The 24,118-nt window shown below is 44.6% G+C and overlaps 1 protein-coding gene across 2 annotated transcripts; it reads right to left on the bottom strand.

Moving 5' to 3' along the window:
• Positions 1 to 96: 96 nt before the first annotated feature.
• Positions 97 to 23,460, bottom strand: lmtk2 (lemur tyrosine kinase 2). Of its 2 annotated transcripts, XM_076138820.1 has the most exons (15): positions 22,954 to 23,460; positions 17,762 to 17,895; positions 17,516 to 17,669; positions 17,223 to 17,299; positions 16,480 to 16,598; positions 16,260 to 16,347; positions 10,593 to 10,723; positions 8,044 to 8,128; positions 7,599 to 7,720; positions 6,940 to 7,089; positions 6,348 to 6,847; positions 3,835 to 5,444; positions 3,625 to 3,754; positions 3,249 to 3,503; positions 97 to 3,077 (listed from the first exon to the last, which is right to left on the bottom strand). In XM_076138820.1, the coding sequence occupies exons 1-15, from the start codon at positions 23,051 to 23,053 to the stop codon at positions 3,049 to 3,051; spliced, it is 3,684 nt and encodes a 1,227-aa protein (XP_075994935.1). In that variant the 5' UTR covers positions 23,054 to 23,460; the 3' UTR covers positions 97 to 3,048. The 2 variants fall into 2 exon arrangements, with proteins under 2 accessions (XP_075994935.1, XP_075994934.1); XM_076138819.1 differs by having other exon boundaries at positions 3,835 to 6,847.
• Positions 23,461 to 24,118: the final 658 nt, after the last annotated feature.

Here is a 24,118-nt window from a genome sequence, read left to right as displayed (position 1 = left end):
AACTGCTGTGAATGTGTTCTTCTGAAGAGGGAAAGATCAGTGTGTGAGCAGTGTGTCAGGATCCGACTGATTGAGTCCATAGAAAAACCGTTCAGATACAAATCCTTATTAGAAGTTTATTTGCATTTATTTCCATATTAAACAGTGTAATTATAAACATTTCATTCAATTACACTAAGCATGATCCATGTGAAGTAAAAATATTACAAGTTTTTAAAATCTACACGTCTGAAGGACAGAATGACTTCACCTCTGCTTTAGTGTCTTAATTTAACCGTTGAAGCTCCGGACAGTGATATGTTCCTCTGATCAGCTTTAACTTACAAAATGAAACCTCAAACCTACGACGCACATCATCATCATTTCCCATTTACAGACAAAATTAACATTTATATACATCAGTACGGTTCCACATTAACTTACATTTCTCAAATGTGCAAGATTAAGCAAATGTATACTGTAGTCAAATAAATGGAGATTTTCATAAATAAAAATGTTCAAGTTTAACTGAAGCACAGGCTGCTGGTTTTGAACAGGGGTTAACCTTGTCTATAATTACAGTGCCTACTGTACGAGAGGAAAACACACACACATCTATTTACTACGGGTGAAGTATGAAGAGTGTGAGAAGAAGAAGCATAACAGTTTGAACTGAACTGTCTCACCCAAAAGAGTCTGGAAGAACTGTGTGTGTGTGTGTGGAGAGCTGCTGCATGAGCGCAACAGCCCCTGCTAACGACAACAAACTGCCTAACGCTCAACTAACTCAGCAGCTGGATGGGTTCCTGTGGGAGGAAAGGGTGGTATTAAGACAGTCAAAGGAAAACATCACCCTTAATTACACAGAAATTGATAAAAGTAGAGTTTTTGTTCTAGCCGTCAGTGTGTTCACATGCACTCTGCTGATTTCTGTCTGGACTGTGATTGAGGTAAGGATGCAGCGCAGAGGGTCTCTCTGCTCGATCGCCATGATGGTGGGACGTTATCCTCAAAGACGGATGGATGGGAATCGATTTACAATCACATGATCACGTTGTGTTATCGGAGTGCACCAAAGTCGATTTATAGCTGATGACTTTTGGGGGAGGTTTCTAACGTGCATGTAAACACACTGAGTGAGTTCTTTAAGTCCCTGCACGTTACCCAGCAACACACAGCCACATACACAAGTTTCTATCAACTCGAAAACAAAAAATTTAACCAATTAATGAAATTCATTGCACATTTGTTTTACAGCTCAATACAGTTCAACATTCGGACAATTAAAAATAAAAATATATCAAACTTATGAACAAAAAAGCTGCTTTGTGTGTGTGTGTGTGTGTGTGTGTGTGTGTGATTCGCAGCGTTGTAGTGATATGAAGGAGTGCAGCTCAACAGGCACCGTGATAAGACCCAGTGAGAAAAGAAGAGAGACTTAATCAAATCCAGATTCAATTCAGAGCATGAAATGAGGTTTCACAGAAAATATAAATAACGTGTCTTTTCCTTTCACTTCTCTTTTAGCAGGATGTCCCCGATGAAGAGGGAACAGTATACTTCAACAGACCGTGAACAAACACGTCCCAGAATCATTTAACTGGGATCTGTCTTTTACTCCGGCTGTAATCGATCCAAATATCACATAGATTAGATATTTCAACCAATTTCGGACGAGGGAGGTATCAGAACTAGAAAAGACAAAACTTTACTAACAACACCCAAAGAGTCTACTTCCCATGAAGTATACTGGAGCCTTCAGCCTTCCCTCTTCTTATTGAGTTACTTCACTTGTCCTTTGACACATAAATGAAAGGAACACACAGTTTGTCACGTCTATAGATAATACAGACGGTTACCTAAGGTAGTTACCCAGTCATGCGATCCGCGGGTGGCGCTTCCTAAAATCTCACCCTTCCCATTCAGAAGCTGCTACAGAAGCGTAACATACACACTTTCTCTCCAATTAAGAGATTTTTTTTTTAACACCCGATAAGAGTTTAAGACGAAGAACAAACTCATCCGGAAAGAGGCGATGACAGTAAAGCCGCATTTACACGTCGCATCAACATGAGATCAGCGCCCGGATACACTCTTAGAGAAGTAAAAACACTAGGACGCAAGACGTACGAGCGAGGGGAACGCAATCCGATCCGTCAGGCTACATCCCGATGTCGTCTGCGTCTCCTCGTAAAATGATCTGGGCTACGACGACGCAGGTGATGGGACGCAATCACAACAGCCAGGACCGATTCATGAGTAGAAAAACGTGAGAGAGAGAGAGAGAGAGAGAGACACACACACACACACACACACACACACACACACACACACACACACACACACACACACACACACACACACACACACACACACACACACACACACACACACACACACACACACACGGTTAATGTAAAGGTGTAAATGCGGCTTCAAAACAAAAAAAGAATCACGTCTCAAAAAGGAGCAGAATGAAGAAGAAGAAGAGTAATGTTGAATCTTGAGTCCACTGAGAGCAAAGAGCTTATTTGTAATTTGGCCGCGGCGACACTTTTGCACACGTTTTGCAAACCCGCCGTGTTGGAGTCATTGATTCAGGGCATAGAAAAAGTCTTTACATTTTTTTTTTTTTTTGGTGATGCAAAAGTGTTGGAAAAGGAGTGAAGGGACTGAGATGAAGAGGAGAAGCTGCCCTATCTTCTCCTGGAATGCGCTCGATGAGTTCTTTAAAGCAAAAACACTGACAAGCTTAATCTTTTTTTCTTTTTTTTCTTGTTTTTTTCTCCCTCCAGTGAAATTAACACGCACACTTAACGTAGCCGGAGCGGTGACGTGGCTCAGACCGGGGCCCGAAGCCTTCCTCTGTCTTTTATTTGCTAAAAAGCCACTTTGTCCTCCGTTGTCCTCATGGCCGTCCCCACGAAGGTCAAGAACAATTCTGCCTGAGAGAAGCGTCCGCCGGGGGTTTACAACACAAAACTGTCTCGTCGGTCCTCGACCTCCGTTTCTGAAAGTGCAAGTATTAAGATTCATTTCTCCGTAGTGTGATCCTTTTTGTTTCTTATGCTAGTCCTTCTCCCCGTCTTCACTGCTCCCTGAGGACGACAAAGCAAGAGAGAAGTCAGAACATTCAGAACAGTCCAACCAGACAATGTGTACCTCCAGATGTTTTGTACCATGTGACTGGGAGTGGAAGTGATGGGTTAAGCTGAGTACATCTGTATTTGAATGGAGGTCATCGTGACATCATTACACGCTGCACTCACCTCCTTGCTCAATGTCCGAGTCGGTGAGATGTGTGAGGGAGAAGCTGGCGATGCTGGCCGGTGAGATTGAGAAACGGGAGTAGTTGGAGGAGTTGGACCAGCTGGGCTGCAGCATGTGTCCTACCGCCGGGGTCTGAGCGGAGAAGCTGGACGACGCAGACGAGGACGCGGCGTGCGGCGCTCGGTCTTTATCCGTCTTCGACAGGAAGGCGGGGGAGGGGGAGGAGAAGTCGTCGTCCCATTCGAAGCCTCCTCCTGTAGAGAGTTTGTAGACGAGACTTTGTGAGCCAGAAAGCAACAACTTTTCAAAGGAGACGTTCAGGTGCTGCCCTGTTCTGTGTGTGTGTGTGTGTCTGTGTGTGTGTGTGTGTGTTACCTTCTTCATCAGTGGAGCTTTCATTGCTGAAGCGGTTCAGGTAGCTGGCGCTCTGCGCTGGGCTGCTGAACTCTGGCACCTGGCTGTCTGAGCCTGAGGAGTGGTCACCCAGTTCCTTGGTGGGCGTCTCCTAAACACAAACAATTAGGCTTCTGTTAGCTATCACTTCCTACTAACCCTTAGCCCCTCCCCCGGGCTCCCAGACCATACCTGATCAAACAGGAAGACGGTCACGTCGTCGAAGAAGGACACAGCCCTCCTGGAGTTGTCTGTATTGCACTTGGCAGGAAAGTGGGAGGATGTGTCTGTGTTCAGAGCGGTGTGTTTCAACAAGCTCCTCAGGTTCTTTGCTCTGCTGTCGTCTGAGATGATGAGCGGCACCGGGTGCACGGCTTCATCCTCGCTCTCTGAGCTGGAGCTGTGCAGCTGGTACGCCCGCATGTCGTCGTCCGAGTCGTCGCTGTTCTCGTCCTCCTCGTCCGCATCCACCCCGTCCTCTAGTGCATCCAATCCCAGGACCTCCCGCTTGGCCAGGTAACGTCCTTCCATGTCTGACTCTTTGATCTTAAGATCGCTGGCGTGGGTCCTTGTTAATTTGGCGTGGCCCGTGCTCTCTGACAGCAGCTTTGACGGACTAACAGAAGGTGGTGGAGCGGCGGCGGTGGGGCTGAGACCTCCTAACGGACCCTCACCCTCTTCTTGATCAGGAGATGCAGCGTCCTTGATACACTCCACTTTGTTTCCATCCTCATCATGGCTGCTGACAGACTCGCTCGCCTCCTGCTCAGAGTTCTTCGCGACATCTAAATCTGAGACTGACAATTGAGGAACAGGTTTTTCTGCCACACTAGCGAGAAGAGCTTCTGGATGAGGATCTACAGACTCTACTCCTCCCTCCTCTGCCGGCTCTGCAGCGGCCCTGCTGACCTCATCCAAAGAGTACGACAGCCACGCCACCTCAACAGAACTTCCAGCGGTTGCTTCCTCAGACTTCTTCTCGGGTTCTGATTCGTTGTCAGAGAAGTAGGCAGAGTCTCTGTAGTTGCTCCCCATGAACGGCTCCTCAGCAGGGTCCCTGTGTTCTGGGCCCTGGCGCTCACTGGACTCCTCGTTCTGTGCCTCCAGCTCGGCTTCAGAGATAATGATTTCTGGCGGCACCAGGTTTGTAGAAGCTGCGGGCTCTTCTATCTCTTCTTCTTCTTCCTCCTCCTCCTTTGCAACGATCATGCCGTTTTCTACCAGGGAATGCTCTTTGGCATGAGGCTGAGAGTTCCACTCTGGAGACTCCAGATTCTCCGTCTCATACCCACTGTCCGCTATCTTATATGGGGGCTGGAGTTTGTGTTGGGCTATTTGAGGGTTCAGTTCTTCTACCTGTTCTAACTTATGGACGTCGAGAGAGTCTAAAGAGTCTGGCGTCTCTGCTGAACTCTCTACAGTCGCTGTCATCGTGGACATGCTGTCTTCCAGTAAACTATCCTGGCTGATCTGGTCCAGAGATGGCCCTGAGACCAGAAGAGAAGATCTGACCAGAGGGAGCCTGTTAGCATCTATGAAGGACTCCTCATGGTCGGAGAGAGTGGTTTCCAGTTCTATGTCTGCGTCGTCAATGATCTCACTCAAGAGATCGTTGCTCGTGAGGTCTTCGCTGTGACCGTTATCTTTACTTCCTGCGGGCGGAACGTCGTCGTCCTCCAGGGCTCCGAGTTCTTCCTCAAGGCTGGGAATTTTGGCATCTGTGCACAAAGAGTCTGTAGTGGCACTTTCAGAGAACGCAGGGGTGTAGCCGTCAGTCTGACTACTGAGAACCTCAAAACTCTCTGAGGTAGAAACAAAAGCAGAGTCAACACCTCTATCTGAGGAATGCAACGGATCAAAGTCATCAGTGGAAGAACTATTTTTAACTGGCAGCTGGTTGCTTGGGCTTTCCTCTGTGACCACAGTAATGGAAGGCACCGGTGTTTCACTTTCTACCAGAGGTTGATATAACTCCACCAGGCTGGTACTTGAAAAGTCTAAATGTTTCTGCCTGGAAGATGTGCTACTTGCTGTGGGCTGCAAATAGGTTTCTGCTAAGTTTAAGCTGCCTAAGTTCTCCAGGTTGTCCCAGGAGCTCATTTTGAATCTCTCCTCAGGCTCGTGGACTAAACCCGGCGAAAGAAAACTATGTTGTGGATTTCTCCTCCCTATGCTAGAATCATCTTTCATCATGAGCATGCTGCCGGTTACGTTTTCAGTCTTCAGAAGCCTCATCACGTCCGTTTTCTCCCCCTCCACCTTGACGGGGCGAGTCACGTGAGGAGGGGCTTCGGGAAAATCCCCTAAAAAAGAATCCCCTAAGATTTTACCGCCGTTTGCCTCTTGAGCTTCTAAAGCTGCGCCTTCAAGGAAAGGGTTCCCATTGCGCTCTGGAAATTCCACAAAACTCTGTCTCCAGGAAAGAGGGTCCTCTACTTTGGACTCGCCCTCTGTAAAAATGTTGGTGTGGTACGGACTGTCATTCTCTAGGGATGACCAGATGTGGCTGTCTGGTAAGAAGGAGTCCTTGGAGTCGATGCTTTGGTGGAAAAAATCTGCATCGCTACTAGACTCGTCCAGACGGACATCTTGGAGGACGATAAACTCTTGCCTCGCAGAATTTGAGTCCATATCTGGCCCTCTATCCCCACTTTCCCCTACAGTGCTCTCCCCTTGTTCTTCTAGTTGTATATAATATTCATTACCATTTGATGGTTTATGTGCCTCAAATACCGGCACAATCCCAGGAATTCCTGAAGGAGTGGTACCGGCTTCTGTGCCTGCTGCCAAAGGATCTGGAAAATGGGCTTGGATGTCTTCACTGGAAACAGGGAAGAACATACTGTGATAGTTCAATGTGGTATCCATGCCTGAATGAGCGTGGTTACCCTCATAGTGATCGTGCTTGGCCGCCTCCCATACATACTCAAAGCTGAGACCTTTGCTGGTTTCTGTGACTGTGAGCACTTCATCAATCTCCTGTCGCAGAGCGTCGTCGGCAAACTGTTCCAAGATGGGGAAAGATGAGTGGCTAACGGTGGTCTGCCGTGTGGAAGGGTTTGGTTTGAGAGAATCCCAGCGTTGCTCGAAATCTTCTTCTACGTCCTTCTGGCCTTGCATGCGCAGATAGGTGAGCAAGCGGTGCACCTCCTCTGCTGTGGCCCGCTTGTCTGGGGACAGCCAGCAGAACTGTAGCACCTCATACCTGCAGGTACAAACCACAGGAGAGTTGCAGGAAACTTCGGGATGATGCAATACTACTTACTAACTTGTTACCGAAATGCCAAAAAGACTCACCATCTGTCGGAGTAGGGGAGCTCCAGCTGTGACTTAAAAAGTTTGACTTGCTGCTCCTTGATCACATGATTGAGAACCTCCCTGTCAGACAGATGTGGATATGGCTGAGCAGCGTTGTCAAACAGCTCCCACAGTGTGACCCCCAAGGCCCTGCAGACACAAACAAACAGTGCAGGGAGTTCAGTCGAGGAATATTGACAACCTACAAGACGCAATTGCAAATCAAACAGCTATGATAACAAAAGGCTCTTCATACAAACTTCCCTACTGAACAACAGGTCACATATTTAAATACTAAAATGAGTGTGGAGATGCTGAGGCCGTGTCTGTGTCTCTTTCCCGTCTTTTGGAAAGCAGAATTGGAGGATTTGCAGTTGTTGGTGGTAGAAGAAGCAAACCCCCAGCAACGAACAAACTTGTGCTGTGATTTACTGCCTGTGTATTAAACTCTGTGTCATCACAAATATGTATTCTGCATATAAAATTACATAACTGCCTCATTTCAAAGTGAGGAAAATCAATTCCATCTGTTCTAATCTTTGGGGAGATTAGTTTGGATGCACAGATTTGGAGTGGATTCAGGTTCACCCACGTCTTTTGCACGACGGCTGTTTAAAAATATCCTCTCGCTTCCGACAGAGGAAAGTGCCAGAACCTACCACACATTGCTGGGCTTGGTCTGCTCCATAGTAATTACACCCCCATGGCGCTCGCCCACCAGCTCGGGAGCCAGCCAGCGAAGGGGTGCAAAGACATCATCCTCTGTGATGATGTAATCCTCCTATTATAACATGGGAGAAGAGGCCGTCAGAGGAGTCAGGCAAGGTTTTCATGCTACTACAAATTAAAAAATGTGGAATAACTCGTATTATTTATACATTTGATTATAATAATCTGATTGTAAATTCCACACACACACACACACACACACACACACACACACACACACACACACACACACACACACACACACACACACACACACACACACACACACACACACACACACACACACACACACACACACACACACACACACTAAAATAAAGAGTTCCAAATGCCGTTGAGCTCATTCTGTTTCGAGCCTTACACACATTTGCTTACTTTGTATCTGCAGGGTCCAATTCCATAGTCTCCAACTTTAACTGTCAGATCTGCAGTCAGGTAGCAGTTCCTCAGGGCCAAATCACTACGAGAGGAGAAGGAACCAAACCAGTGTGACACACGTGAAGAGATTAGACGTACAAATTCACAATGTTGGGATTATTCCCTGAACCTGAAGCTCAGCTCACACTTGGCAGCGGCTTTGTATGTCTGCAAATGTCAAAGATAAGAGTGGATTTGGAGTGCTTTGTCCTGTAGTGTGTCTAAAGATTAAAGTTAAAGTAAAGACCACATGAATACAAAGTAGCCGCCAAATGACTTTTACCAGTGCACATTTACAGTGGGGTGTCAATGGAAATATTTCGTGAAAAAATCATCAATAAACTTCCAATCTTGTCAAAAAGCAACAAGAAATAATTCACCACCTGATCTTAACTGTATTACAAGGGCGTCTGCTCTCAACCAGACGACTAAACTCTGGCAGTATCATTACCAGGAGGTGGCGTAAGACGGTCAGAGCCTCTTCTGCATATTCAGAACACAGGAAAGAGCAGGCTTTGGTTTCCCTTCAGCTCAGTGGCATTCCCTCTGCACAGGGTCCAGCCCCCCCCCCCCTGACAAGAAACACTGCTGACACAAGAGGTCTCGCTCGCACATGGCCCCGCTACTGTCACACTCACTGAAACCTCTAAGATAAATGGAGATATATTTTAAACTCGGCTGTCCCCTGTCCTCTGCAGCTGGCAGAGGGCCCAGCATACAGTAACAGAGCAGGTGAGAACTACGTCCCAGATCTACCAAGGCCCATACAAGGCAAATGATTGGTGACATGGCAGCGATGACCACAGCGCAATCACAGTCGTTGTTTGGTGCCGTTTGTGCGAGCAGTGCAATCAAATTTGAGTGACACCCGAGTGCAGAACAATAACGTCCCAAAAAAAACGAGTGAATGATGGATAAAACATTTAAATACTGGAGAAATGCGAAATTCAAAACTTCACACGTCAATTGAAGACTTTTTGAGGCCTGTTTTATGAGAAAGAATGAATTTAAGACTCAAATGTTGAATCTCATTGCTCTTTTTTAGTGTATGAGACCTAAATCAACCATGTACATTATACGCAATATAGACAACGTCCTTCTCTAGGATTCAGTGGGAAACTAAGAAAGCTAAACAGCTGATCATATACTGAAATTCAGCATTAGGGCCACTGGATGAGGATGAATATAGGACAGTACATGGAAATATGACAACTGAATCTGCATTTAATACAATATAAACCAAACAAAGAAGAGGCCAGCTCCAGCTTGCAAAAGTTGAAAGTACAACGGTCAAACTTAGTCCTTAGTGGGAGGGCTAGCGTTTTCACTGGCACTGTAATACTGAGACCTGCAGATTGGATATCAGCTCACACAGAAACTGAGCCTCTCGGACACCTCAGCAAGGTGTTGCGTCGGCTGCAGTCACCGTTCTGACAGACGAAGTTGTAATCACAGCCCCTTAATCTAGGTCACCTTTCAATTATCGGGGGGCCTTTCAAGAAAAGTGCCGGATAAATATTTTTACGACGGTCATTGAAAGTTCTCTTCGCAAATAACTCTTTTTGAGTTGTAACACAGATTAAAAAACAACGCCCAAATGCACGGCTATCCTTTTACAAGCAAAGAGCAGAATCATCATATCCCTCTGACAGAGGACAGCTGACACCGCGGCAATGCATGGGAGCTGTGTAATTGGAGCCCTCTGAGCTTATTCTGAGCATGCAAAATAGAGCTGATGGGCAGAGCATCGTATGTTGAGCCCCATGGCACACGTTCCAAACACCCCCTGTACCCCGCTGGCTGCTAGTAACCAGACATCCAGTACACGCTGGGGTAAAAATGAAAATGAAACATAGCCTCTCTGCTGTACGCACCTTTTTTGGTACTCTGGTTCTCCTGAGACTGGAGAGAGCAGACGTAAGCTTTTACAAGTCATCTTCACAGGCTTTTGAGTACTTGCACCGTGAAATTGTGCTTAATTTAACAATGATTCCAGACATCTGGACAATGTCAAAATTTACCCACTGGGGGGGGGGGGGGGGGAGTCATTTTACAGGAGGTCAGAACCGCCTCTCTGGCACCGAGTCGTCAAAAACTGACAGCAGCACAAAGGTTTCTTGTATGCAATGTTGTTTTGGAATCCATTTGATTATTATATAATTCGTAGAACTGATTATACTACTAAAACTACTGACGGACAACAGCTGTATTTCTACTTTATCTTGGATGAGTTAAGATTACTTATTTACTTTGCAATTTAGAAAGCTTAACTTAAATTTACCTCAAATGGAATACAATCAAAATGTTAAACTCACTAATCCAGCATCAACTTTGCAATAAATGCAGGTTTGCTGCGTTTCCTCATCATCACGGGCAAACTGAGCATTAATCAATCAAAAGTGGTGTGATTTATCAAGTAAATGAGTGAGAAACAGGGTCTGTGTGTGTTTAACTGAGTCCTTGCAACGTGGCAGGAGACTCTTGCAGTGTTGCATCTTAAGTGCTACCTGTGCAGGAAGTTGTGTTTGTGAAGGTGAGTGACGCCGGCAGCAATTTCACAGGCCATCCTCTGCAGCTGCAGCAACTCAGCGTTTCTGAACATCCAATCCTGCTGAGACAGGTAGCCCCGCAAATCCCCCTGCGAACACACAGACAGAGACACACCCTTATCAGCTTTTAAATATTGAACATTACAAACATGCAAACAAATTTACAATAGCAAATATGTCAAACATGACAGCGGTATTACTCAACAATTGCTCTTGATGAGTGCATTGTGCAGCAGCCACCACAAGGGGACAGCAGATTCTCCCATCCCTGTTCTCTCAGCACATAATACTGCAGATGTGTGATGGAACCAAATAAGGTGAGAGCTGTTTAATGGACCTCAATGCTGTGTCACAGTGATTTATAAATAAAAGAGCCCATCTCTGGCCAGTGGAATAGAACTCTGCCTGTGTCCAGTTGAGAGTCTGTGCCCATGGTGGATGGGAAGAGACAGCAGGTGGGGCAACTTGAGCCTCGATTGCGCCATACCACAACAAACCCAACACATAAAGGCATATATGCATGAAAGTGAAGTCGATTCTTACGATAACACATCGCATGTCAGCTCACTGTGGTGGTATTGAATAAAGGTGGCGACTCTAAGGCAAGACGTTTACTTCTGTTCAGTTCAAAGGCCTACAAAGGTCACTGTAGTCAGACTTCAGCCTGAGGGATTGTAAATCTGATTTACAGCGAGAGTGTCACATGTGTGCAGGTTCACAAGCCAAGGCTGGCTAGGAATTTCCGCAGACACGCAGTTATTCACCTTTCAAGACGCAACAGACCAAATCCTTTTGAGACACTTTCAGTACAACACCGTCCTTAAAGTCTTACAGATGCTCCACCATGATGCGTGCAAGGTCAGAGTACTTTTTGACCGAGCCTTTAACCACAGTTTGAGATTTGTGGCAGCAGGTTTGAGATCATTTTCACAGAGAGGCTGGCCCGCATCACAATCCAGATGAACCAGCTCTGAGGAATGAGCACATACAAGAAACACACAAGACTCCAGCCCAGTCCTACATGGGCCCCAATCCAGGTTTTCTATCCTGCCGTGTAACTAATTGCATCCGTCATGGTATCCTAGATCTCTGGGGGGAACTTGGAATATCAGGGGAAAGCAATTAACTGTGTTGGACATACTGTTGGATTTGGGAGGAAAGATTAGAATCACTTAGTAAATTTGCCGTTAAGAGTTGAAATGGTTAGTTGTGCATGTCTGTGTGTGTAACAGTGTGTGCGAGCGTAGTGTGTGTTTACAAAGGGTTCATTTTTCCTTAAACTATGTCACAACTGAAGCTTAGATCAGATGTCTTACGTAAGCACCTCAGCTTGCTGTATCCAAGCGCGCGTACACACACACACACACACACACACACACACACACACACACACACACACACACACACACACACACACACACACACACACACACACACACACACACACACACACACACACACACACACACACACACACACACACACACACACACACACACACACACACACACACACACACACACACACACACACACGACCTCTGAGAAGTGGCCTTCATGGAAGAGCTAAATTAAATGTATGGTAAGCGATACCCTCGGCCTGTCTGTATTTGTGAAGGCTCTGCAGCAGCTGACTGTGTCTGAGATCCAAGGGGAAGATCCAATGCGGTTAATGAAAGAGCATTAACTTGTGGAAGGCCAAAACAATTATGCCTCGTGTCTGAACCGCTTGTTAATATGTTTCCACCAAGAATCACTGTCTCATGACTGACAGCCACCACGTGGTCAAGTTTAAAACAACAAACCAACTATATTCTGAAGCTTACATGTATAAACACACAGACACACACACACACACAAGCAGATGGCATTCTATTCTTTACACAGTTCGCATTTTAATAATGATTTTAAAGCAAAACCACAGCTTAAGTGACAGGGTTGTGTGCAGGTTACACATTGCGTATATCCTGTATAAAATAGCGGAACTATTAACTATAAATATTTCATAGCGTCTTCCCTCTTAAGGAGCCACAATTTGACTCAATTTTTTCAAAAATGTTGAAGTAGTCAACCACCGGAGTGGTGAGGGAAAAGGTCTAATCCAGCCAGAATGGCCACGTCATGTCATGGTCATGTGAAGAGACTCAGCGCTGCTCGTTTCAAACTGTATACGTAACCTACAGTGTGTGAACAACAAAAACAAATGCCTTTCCCAGATATCTGAACCCTAACCCTACATGTGAGAAGAACTCGTGTTGAAGAACTAATCATGTTTTGTAAGAGTCTGGCCTACCAAACACAGAACATGCACACATTCATTGCATTTCTCAAGAAAATAATATAACAATAATTCATGAAACACAGACTGTTTTCACAGGCTAATTGAACTATAAATATTAAAAGAAGACATCTGAAAATGGACACCTTAACCTAAAACGTGAACCACTGTCTCCATGCGTATTGGCAGAGCATGTAGAGTAACATACAACTATTGCATGAGCAGCACTGTCATCACACTGGATTTTGGCTTTAACAACCCTAATAAATAGAGGAGAATTAATGACTTTTGAAAGTCTAAAGTCAGCTGGCTGATGTCTGAGACCCTGAGCCAGCAAGGGGTCTTACTAACATCTTGGTCAGGCACCAGACAGGACAACCCTGCATTAGAAGCTGTCAATCACATGCTGGTATGTGACATTCTGTGGCCCCTGCACCAGTTGCTTGCTGTATTTTTGTGTCCAAAATGCTTTGAGTCAGGGTTACTCAGCACGGGTGATATGGGACGGAAAAACCGTCATCAATCAACAGGTTGTCAGGGGGAGCATCACAGTATATTGGCTTTGGGATTCACCATGTCCACTTTGCAGTGCCGGTGTCATTTTACATGTTTGGAGGATTTTGACATCTTTAGGCTGATTGACATGACCTGAAGCCATAAGAGGCCGTATCTGTCTCTGCTCTTTTAGTTTTACGTTTACATTAGCGTCTATACTAGTATCGAGAAAGAAAAAACATTGTGCGAGATAGTTAACCGCTTGAATGAAGTCCTTGAATCTTTTCAACCAGCCATGGATAATGAACACAGACATCACTCAGGCACCCTAACCTCACACATTATCGCCCTCAGCATTCATCGCTGTATCATCCCACTTGTGATAAGTCATTCACCTTGACTCATTTCCATCTCCTGTCAGAGACATTATTAGAGCTGGCTGGGGAGACACCACAATACCAGGACACCTGCCAGGCCTGAACAGCTGACAATAGCACTGACCAATAAGGTTATGTTTGGCACGGCTAAATTGGACTCTGCGACACCTTACCAGGGTGGACGAGACGCGAGCACACTTCCACGGTGTGAGGCGACTTTCCTGACACCTGCTTGATTTATACTACCTGGAAAGTAGACAGTTCCTTTTTTTTCTGCCAGACAATCAAATGAGGCTGAGCGGAACAGAGCGATGTGGGCTCAGAGCCATGTGGGCTGCAACCACATGACAGAGAGCTGGACTGGCTTTAAATCCAAGACAAGCTCTGTGTGTGTGAGAGCTGATGACACAACAGCATACTGGCAACTCAGATCATTACCAATTGGACGGCGGTGGTGTTTGTCACCAAAATGGTTGTCACTATAATGGAATTTCATGTATTTGGAGAACTATTGAAATTCGATACAATTTTCAAGAGAAAATATACTGAGAAAAGGAATCAGTCAACACTCACAATAGCTCCATTTTCACAGTAATGAGGAATACTGTTAAGTTCCTAAAGCCTCATATTCTATTGTCCAAAAATGCAAATAGTACATGTAAACAAAGTATAAATTAGTAAAAAGTACAATTTGAATGTGTGTTTCATATGTGGGATGTAGAATTCATACTTTGCTGAATAAATAAAGGCACCATTTCAGTACCGACACTTTGATATTCTTAACACCACCAACCTAGATCCTGAAAACTAATTACAGCCACCTTACTAGTTCACTCCAGGTCACACCTTGCAAGATGTACACAATACAATCTTCAGCATGTGTCACGAGAAGTAGCACTACAACCGGCAGGGGAAAAGAAAAGAACTATGCAGGCAGAAACCCAACGTCAACTCGTCTTTCATCAACGTCTGTTTATATACGTGGCAGCTGTCAAACCGAGAGAATTCTGTCCTGAATTTCTTGCAGCAACGGCACTAAATTGGTCGTCAGGTGTCTAAAGGTGTCCTGTAGGAAGGCATCAGGAAGTAATCCTGATGAGTCGACCTCTGCCCCTGCTGCACACACAGACACACACACCGGGGCCTGATATAATCTTAATAGCGGCCCAAACAGGGCGAGGTTGATCTCATGCAGGGATGCAATAAGGAAGATAGAACATATAAAGAAATAAAAGGGACACGAGAGGGAAAAGTTACACTCCAAAGTTTGTGTTTTCCGGTGTTATCAGAGAAACACACACATATGTTTCATTAATACGTAAATCTGTAATGGGCATTTGTCATTATTTTCTGACATTTCATAAAATAAATGATTAGCTTAATAAATATCAACTGATAAATTGAATTGATCCATTCAACAAAACAAAACATTAACAATTATAGTTCAAAGGTTTAATCTTTTAATTGCTAGTCTTGTCGTTCAGTTATGTGAAACACTTTGTAAGGACACACACACACACAAGTTCACACCTCACAGTTTGTCAGCCATTAATAGACAACTGGCAGAGTCGCAAAGTTAGAAGGGAAAGTATTCATAAGGTTCTCAAAGTTTAACAATCAAAGCAGTAAAGCTTAACCATGTTAGTGCTGGAAAACATTAAGCTCTGTACTTTTGCCCTTGGGGGAAAACCTACAGAGTCAAATCTTACAGAAACCAGGTTGTGTTAGTGATCACCCATGGGTCCTTATTGGAAGTGCTTGATTTAATTTCGACTGACGTGAACACACACAAGGTGCTAGCCATAAAAATGCACAAACACAGCAACTGCTTGGGCAACAGCAGAGTGGCGTAAATGGAGCCTGTTACTTTACTTGGTGAGGTGGGAATGTGAGAAGTCGGAGGCTTAGACTTGCTATGTCAGTTGGTCAGGAGAAAGGGGGAGGAGGAAGACTAGAAGAGGGGGGGGGGTGCTCCCAGCAAACTATCAAGCAGGGCCCACCCAGAACAAATCAGCTGCCACGCTGGAGACCGAGTCACTTGAATGAGTTAAGAAAGGTGAAAGGGATACCGGGGCCTGAGACAGTCCAGACGGGCAGAGCGGCTGGGCAGCTACGTATGCATACTGGACAGTATTTGAGTCCTGACCTTTGACAACCAACAAGTGATTTCTCAATTCATGAAACTTCAACAGGACATGTGCTAGAAAAAAAATGTAAATGAGAAACAAGCACAATGTGACAAAACCAGAGTGGATCAATCATTCAACCATGCCCATAAATGACCGTTTTTCCATATGATCTCTACACTAACCTGCACACGTTATACTTCTTTCTCTCTTCTTCTTTTATCTCAATTCTTACAGCAACAATGCAAACCTCCCAACTACAAAAAAGCCAATCATTCATTTGAACTCTTACATATCTTTAAAGTTAATCAAATATTTTTGCTTTGTGCATTTAGCATGTGGTAACTCACCATTTCACAGTACTCGAACACCAGCAGGAAGGGGATGGCCTCAACACACTGACCCAAGCACTGCAAGATATTTGGGTGCTGCAGCACTCTGTAAAGGACAAGATTTGAGAACGTGTGAGGAAAAAGGGTGGTGTCAGAGAAGTGGCTTCAGTTTTGAACTCAATCAATACAATCAAAATGATAGCAAAAGATGCAATTAAGGACAGAAATACACATTTACCTGTATGGATCTCCCTGCTGTAGGAAGTCATTTTGATCCTTGGCACTAGCATTAGCTTTGAGCTCCTTCACCACAACTCGGGCTGCACCTGGATCCGTGTAGATATCACTGAGAAGGACCTGGAAAGACACGAGCACAGTTTAAACTAAGTGTAAGAAACAGCAAATAAGACAATACAGCATTTGTGTGTCCACTTCCACCCAGGCTTCCTCAAAGAGGTCATTTTGATAAAAAGAACACAGCACAGTTTTGGACCTGGGCTGCTGGGATGGGGTGTTAATTGTGTTAATTAGTCAGTCTATGAACTATCTGGTCTGGGAGATGCCTGACATTCATGTGAGGAAGTTGTGGGGGATCTGTTTAGACCCTCATCTATTCCAGGAGTGTCAACAGTTTCAGTTTTCACATTTTGCAAGTTAAAATACCTCTGTTTGTCCATATGGCAACAACAACAACATCCAAGACAACATTACAGGTGACAGGATCACCAAATCACACAAAAACATGTTACCTAGTATATGCTGTGTACTGCTACAATATGTGTCATGGACGGCTGGATGCTTTATTTTAGTGAATAGAGTGATGCAGATCATATAGATATAGATTGTATACTTGTATGTAATGTAAACCAAAGTCACTTTATTCTTCCAGCACATAAAAGGTGTAAGAAAAAGCATAGAAGCCTATAAAGGTTCCTGGCAGGGTTGAGGATCTCTATACTGGTTAAGTATGATGACACTTACCTGGCCAAACCAACCACTGCCAATCTCCTGGATATAACTCAGACTGTGTCGAGCCACCTGGCTACCTGCAGATCCCTCTGTGAAAACAAGCGTACAACAATACAGGATTCATATAAACTGTGCCAATAGATTACTAACTAGTCACTAAATCTACTATCTAGCACTGAAACACACATCTGAGTGTGTCATCGAGTTATACTGGACCAATGAATGAGTATTTAACATATAAGTCAGTCAGGGACAAACGCCTCATGCACCAACTGTGTTTCTGCAAGTGTGTGTTTATATCAGACCTGTGATGCGGGGAGGAGGTTGGAGATGCGGGGGTCCAGGTAGGGCCACAGGGGACACGGCCAGGGTGTACACCTCGGCCGGGGACTGCATAGAAGGCGTGTCCTCTGCCGGCGGCGTAAAGTCGATCTCATCTTCAAAGTGGTCCTCAAATTCCTGCGTCCGCAAAAAAAGGTCAGGGGTGGAACATTACTCAGATGAAACCAGGCCGCTGCGTTACGACACGATAAGCCTGCCAACGCTCTCACCTTGAAGTTGATTTCTCTTTCCTTGCAGCAGGTCATACAATTCACCAGCGCCACCACCAAGGCCACAAGCACCGTCAGTGACACTGCCAGGGACAGGTAGATGGAGATGGACCACGTGTCCCCCGTGCTCCCGCCTGAAATAGAAGATAAAAATATCAGTTGTGGTCATTACACAGAACCTCTCATGTGGACCGACTTCAAAGTACAATTTAGCTCAACCAGAGGGATTCTCTGCACCAAGCACTCACATGCAGATGCAAATCTTTCAAGGCACTGCTACATCTCATTACCCGTTAGGTTGAGGTCAGAGTAGATGTAAAGCTATATCAGAAGTCACAACAATTAATTGGAATCTCCAAATATTAATACAGTCAAACATGCACGGGGGAGACTCTGTTCTGACTTAATCAACCAACAACTATCCCTCGCCACCCTTTCAGACATCTGCAGAAGGTGCAACTGGCTCACAGGTAGCTGATGGTGCAGCAGCAGCAGTGATTATGGATGTAGCACGCGCTGCTGGCCCAGCAATTCAAGGATGAGTGCTGACGTATCCCACCGCCCACTGCACTGCTCAGCTGCTGTTCTGTCATTTCACTGACAACAACCAGCATTCGCACAAACCTCCGGCGTTCTATATTTCCCTTACGTCGCCCCGACAGTGGATTTGGTGCCGGCTTGGCCCTAATGTGAGGTTTGCTTAATGTTTTGTGAGATTGTTATTATCTAATATCTTCAAGGATGGTGGGCAGATGATGACACCTCTGTATGCTCTTGGACCACGCACCACCTGGGATACCACCCACCTGCAACAAGTCGCTTTTTTTCTCAGATCTTGTTAAGAGGTTTTGTCATTTTGCTGTGTAATTTTGTGTATTTCACAAAATTACACAAGCTCACTTCAGTTGCATTACATGTCATCATAACCTGCTGTGTGTGTATATTAAAATAAAAGATATAAGATGTGGCCAGAGGAAGGCAGGCCAGCAAGCAGCAATCACTTGGCCATTATGGAGAGCAGAATATGATGAAGTGCATTGCAATTAAGATTCATTGCCTATCGCCTCGCCATGACTGACACAAATAGAATTGTTTAATCGGGTAAACAGCCCCTTTAGATGCGAGTAAACCACAATGATTTGTGCATTCAGACATTTTTGCGTGTACATTTATGACCACTAGCCTCCATTTCAAAACAATGACAGCATAATTATAGAGAAACGTGTCTGTGTGTCTGTATTGGTCCCGCCCCCATGTGCTCTATATGAACGTGTGCCGCTGAGAGGCCGTGTCCTGCCAAGTAGAAAGCCCAGGGTCTTCTTTAGTATACAACAAATATCCGCAAAATAATTAATGACAAAGCACATTTAAAGACTTGCGCTGATTGCACAGTCAGACACACACACACACACACAGGCCATCCTCATTAAACTGGCTACATCTAAAGTGGCAGCAGTAAGCATTAAAAAGGCCACTGAAAGCACTGCAGTCTCCATATACACCACACATTCATTATGGGCTTAATGAATGAATGAACTAATGAATGAATTAGCTTTATTTACATTGCACCTTTTACAGCAGAGCCATCTCTGAGACACACCAGGGATTTCCACATCTTTGTGGAGGGCCCGGGATTACTCCATAGGTCTACTGGATTGTCCTGTGTGCGATACAACATGTCTGAAAGCACTGATACGGTCCGACCCTTTGCGATGGCTGTCAATTTCTAACATTGATTAAACACGCATGTGCTCAGTACGCAAGACGGCAACAGTGAAAGTGTCTGTGGTGAAATATTAATGTAGAGCGGAGTTAGAAATTAAATGGGGGAGCAGCTGCGCTATACTGGCCGGGCGGAACTGGTTCTGAATGTATAGGTTGAGTCTTTCACAACAACGACAATTCACTTTCCCAGCATCGGATGAGGAATGCGATGGACTACATTGGCCAGATAATAGCCTGGGCTCCAGTCTGCTCAAACAAATAAACAAAGGTGGGTCACTGCATTCATGTGTGCCAGCAAATGTGTCTTGGTATTGTGTAGGCTGGGTTACTGACACACCTAAATGGAAATGATTACCAATGTTATTAGTTCAGCCTGTGCTCTGCAAGGTATGACAAACCACAATGTAGGCTTATGTAAAGGGCCTGTTTACAGTTAACACAATGCCTGTCTAGTAGAGAGAAAAAGGAGGAAGAGAAAACTGGGATTGACTGGTCAAAGTGTTTACTGTGCAACAATAAAACACCTTGAACACTACATGTGACTTACAACATCTCTTAGACAAAACTATTTTTAAAGCCTCTACATACACATTCACCCACAAAAGATGTTTGTATTTCTTCCAGTGGCTTAGACCTCTTCTCAGAACTGTTTGGGTGAGTACACGCCCCGACTCTCCTGTTAGGAGAGTTGCAACTGTTTAGGCAAGACAAACGAGCACCTTTTGTGATTTCAATACAACACTGGTGATCTGTCAGCATAGCTCTACCCAACATCAACGTGAAAGACTCTAAATCGGATGTGAACGCCCTATTATGGTCTCAGGGTACATCCGCATCCACACAGGGAGGAGGAGAAGCCAACAGGAATCAGGAGGAATCGAAAATATGGAAGAAAAACAACTTGACACAAACACCACTGGACCAATAAACAACTGAACAAGATAAAGAGCTTCAAGTCTTCCCAAAGATGCTCTGAGAAAGCAAAGTTCAGTTCTGAACTGAACTTTGCTTTGCTTTAAATGTGATGTAACCCCATGCAGTCACACAGGAAAGCAACACTCTTATGCTGGTGTTATCCCATCATCGCCTCATATGACACTATGTCACACACGTGGGGGGGGAAAACATTTCCAGAAGCACCACATCGGTCAGACGGAGCCATTGTCACATTGATGTCATGTGGCCTGATCCTAACATATAGACCTTCAAACACCCATGTTGTTCCCTGCGCACCAGACTTCCCGGCATCGTAAACCTGAGGCCAAGCTAATCATAAACCACAACTTAATAAGCATGTTCCACATTCAAGCCCAAAATATATCATGGGGTTTCGGTGCAACCTAAGTATTTTTCATTGACGAGAGCCATTAGATTCCATTCTTTGGCTATAATTGCAGTCAGCTTTAAGATACAAAGCCTTTGCCTTGTTCAGATGAGTGACATGGTTCCAGGTAGAAGACAACACCCAGGCAGGCTCCAGGATGATAAGTGACATAAAGAGAAACCCAGACGTCTCTGCGTGGGAACACCTCCCATCGCTTGGGCCTTATCCCAGTCATGGGTTCATGTTATGGCACGGAGCGCCCAAACACAGGCCTCGGCTGGTTTTTGGGATGAATACAGCAGGGAGCTGTTAGGTCTTATTTCAGCTCCACTGCATATTTCAGTAGACATTCACACAGACGAGGAGTTGACCCATTTTGGCAGGTTTCACCCAGCTGTTTGTGCACAACAGTGGATGGCTGTAATTTTGATTCCACACAGGAAGGATGCTGTAATTTTGATTCCACACAGGAAGGATGCTGCCGTTTGACTGACATGTCTGGTTTCTGCTTAGATGAGGGTTACTATGAGCAACCGAATCTACAATGATGTAACATAGTTTCTGACACCTCAGGTGTGGCCAGAACAAACTCCCAGACACTCTCGGGTTGGTCTAAAGGATATAAAAGAAGCAATCATTTGGAAAATATCTCATGATAACATTGAAATTCTGCAATGGGTTTCTGATTTTTCGTTCGTAACACACATTGCTTATAGAGTAGCTTAGCAACAGTGTGATCTCACAACTCTTACGCTCAAGATAAGAGAAAATGTATTAACCTCTGCTTCATTCTATCTGTATGCCATCAGTAAATATGTTCCTAGCAAGGTCTGAATATGTGGGTCAAAGAACAGGTTAGTCTGTAATAAAAGCATAAAAAGCATTAGGATATTGCTACATCACTGTCCTGTAAACGATGTTATGATTAAGCAAACATCAGTGTTGCTAATCATTGACTGGTGCTGATAAGAGTGGAATGTGTTACACATTACCAATCCCCATAACAGCTTTGAACAGACACTGGTACCTCTTTCCATTTCTCTGAGGGTCAAGCTAAATACAGCACAGGCCTGTAAGGACCAAAGAACCAGACAGAAAACACTACAGACAAATTTAGGTTTTCTCTCATTTCTGTTGTCTCCCAGGGATTTAATGCATCCACACTAATCTCCCATTTGTATACTAAGCAGAACTGCTGGCACTGAGTTGTTTTCAATCAATTACTCTTGGTTTCTGATGCAGACTTTGAACAAATGCCAAATTGACACAGCAATCAACTCCTGAAACAACTCCATGAGGTTTAGTTACCATTTAGATTTGAAATAAGCTCTTTGACGGTTTAACAACGAACTGTACACGATCATCGGCCTTTAGTTGGCAAGATGAGCATTACACATATCACCAATGAGAAATGTTCTGTGACGGTCTATCAAATCATCAGACTTGTCACCAGATGTGTAATTAAAACAGTGTGAGGACACCAAGATCCACATCAAAGAAGGAAATCAAAGTGTGCATCAAAGCAAGACGCAGCCTTTCCATGCAGGTAGGGAAACACTTAACTCTACTATACATAAACATAGATGACAGAACCAGATGTCAATGAATGGAAAGGTTAAAACACCTGAACACAACACACACCTGGGTCACACAACACACACCTGGGCCTCACAGCATGCTGGTATGTGGGGAGTAATTGGAGTAAATAAAGAGTCTAAGTCTGCTAACGTGAAATCCACTGAATGTTCCTGGATAAGAAGGAAAAGCGCAATCTTTACGTAAACAGTGAGCTATTGCCTGAATCGTGACACATACTGTGGTTTAGCACTGCAATACAATCACCAATCAAATGAAGAAGAGTTTCTTTCGTTGAACAGAGCAATAATAAAACAACGTGACTGCTTATTTAATGTACAGTGACAATCCATCGTATATTAAAACAAGCAAAACTAGAGGAATGCAAGAGAAGCCGGGCTGTTGTGTTGTTAGCTCGAGCTGCTAATTAGCCACTGCTACACAGGCAGGTAAATATTAGCTAACCACAAACATTTGTTAGCTCGCCACCTCGATGGCTGCGAGTTAATGCGAACGAACAAACAAACATTGGCTGGTGTGTTTTAAACGTTTTAGTCACGTGTCTTACCTGATGAGTGGTACTGAAGAGGGGCACCTTCACACAGCCAAGACGCCGACATTAAAATACCACTAGCCAGCATCAAAACACATCCATGACGGCTCTCCATCCTCCTGCCTTAGCTGACACAATGTTAGCTGCTTACAACTGTGGTTCCGAATAAATAGATTTTATATCGCGCCGAATATGAAGCTGTGATCATTGACAGTCAGTTTGAACGTCAGCGTAGGTGAGATAAACAGGCTTCATGTTTTCGCTTTGGTTAGCAACCTGCTATTAGCTACAGTTAGCATGAGAATGATAACAGTTTCGGCTAACGACAGCAAACCCCGCTACGGCTTGTGTTGCTCCGTTGTCCATAAAGACGGAGAGGAAAGATTACCTTTCACGGCCGGTCATATTTGATATACGTAGTATATCGTAATTCAAACTAATATGGCTAAAAAAATATTATAACGATGAATAACTGAGACTACCGTGAAACACCTCTTCTCCAAAGCGACATGTTCCTGTACTACGTCACAGCACGGAACGGGGCGTGACATCACACAGGATTGACAGGTGCTTCAGCCAATCATAAGCGAGAATACAGTCAGGTTAACAGCGCTCAGCCACTCAGCATCGAGCTTTAGTGCCGTTCGTGTAAAGCCAGTGCTTTGTGTCAAAGCTAAAGAAAGCTTTTACATCCAGTCACTTCTAAACATGTGATGCGCGCTATGCCGGTGAGTCAAGATGACATGTCCAAAAGGTTATTCCTGGGTTTACGGCCATCCATAAAACACTAAGCAGTCAGAGTTTATGGGTGGACAGGTTGCAGTCTGGTAACTACCACCGGCAACTCAGAGACCCAACGTGCATCCCTGTACAGATGTTCCCGTGGGCATCCAGTGTTTTCAGAGGATGCTGCTAGAAATCGCATTTTTCCAGGAACATCATGTATTAATCATGACAAAACAAACCCTGAAATTCTAAATATAGGGGTGGCGCTCTTGAACAAGTCAAAGTGTGTCATTGTCGACATGGTTATGGAATACAGTGTTAAAACAACATTTCCCTGATTAAGCATTTTTTTTTAGTCTCTTGAAATAATTGAAACATTGATAAATAATGTCCTGTAAAAGCCCTCGACTACTTATCATTTTGTCAAAGATTCGATGATGACTAATGGTGTGGT

Source organism: Genypterus blacodes, unplaced genomic scaffold, assembly GCF_046128005.1.
Source record: "Genypterus blacodes isolate CSIRO-AG114 ecotype Tasmania unplaced genomic scaffold, CSIRO-AGI_Gbla_v1 ptg000401l_1, whole genome shotgun sequence".
Classification (NCBI taxonomy): domain Eukaryota; kingdom Metazoa; phylum Chordata; class Actinopteri; order Ophidiiformes; family Ophidiidae; genus Genypterus; species Genypterus blacodes.
Note: the sequence above shows the minus strand (reverse complement) of the source record. Positions and strands in the feature narration are given on the sequence as shown.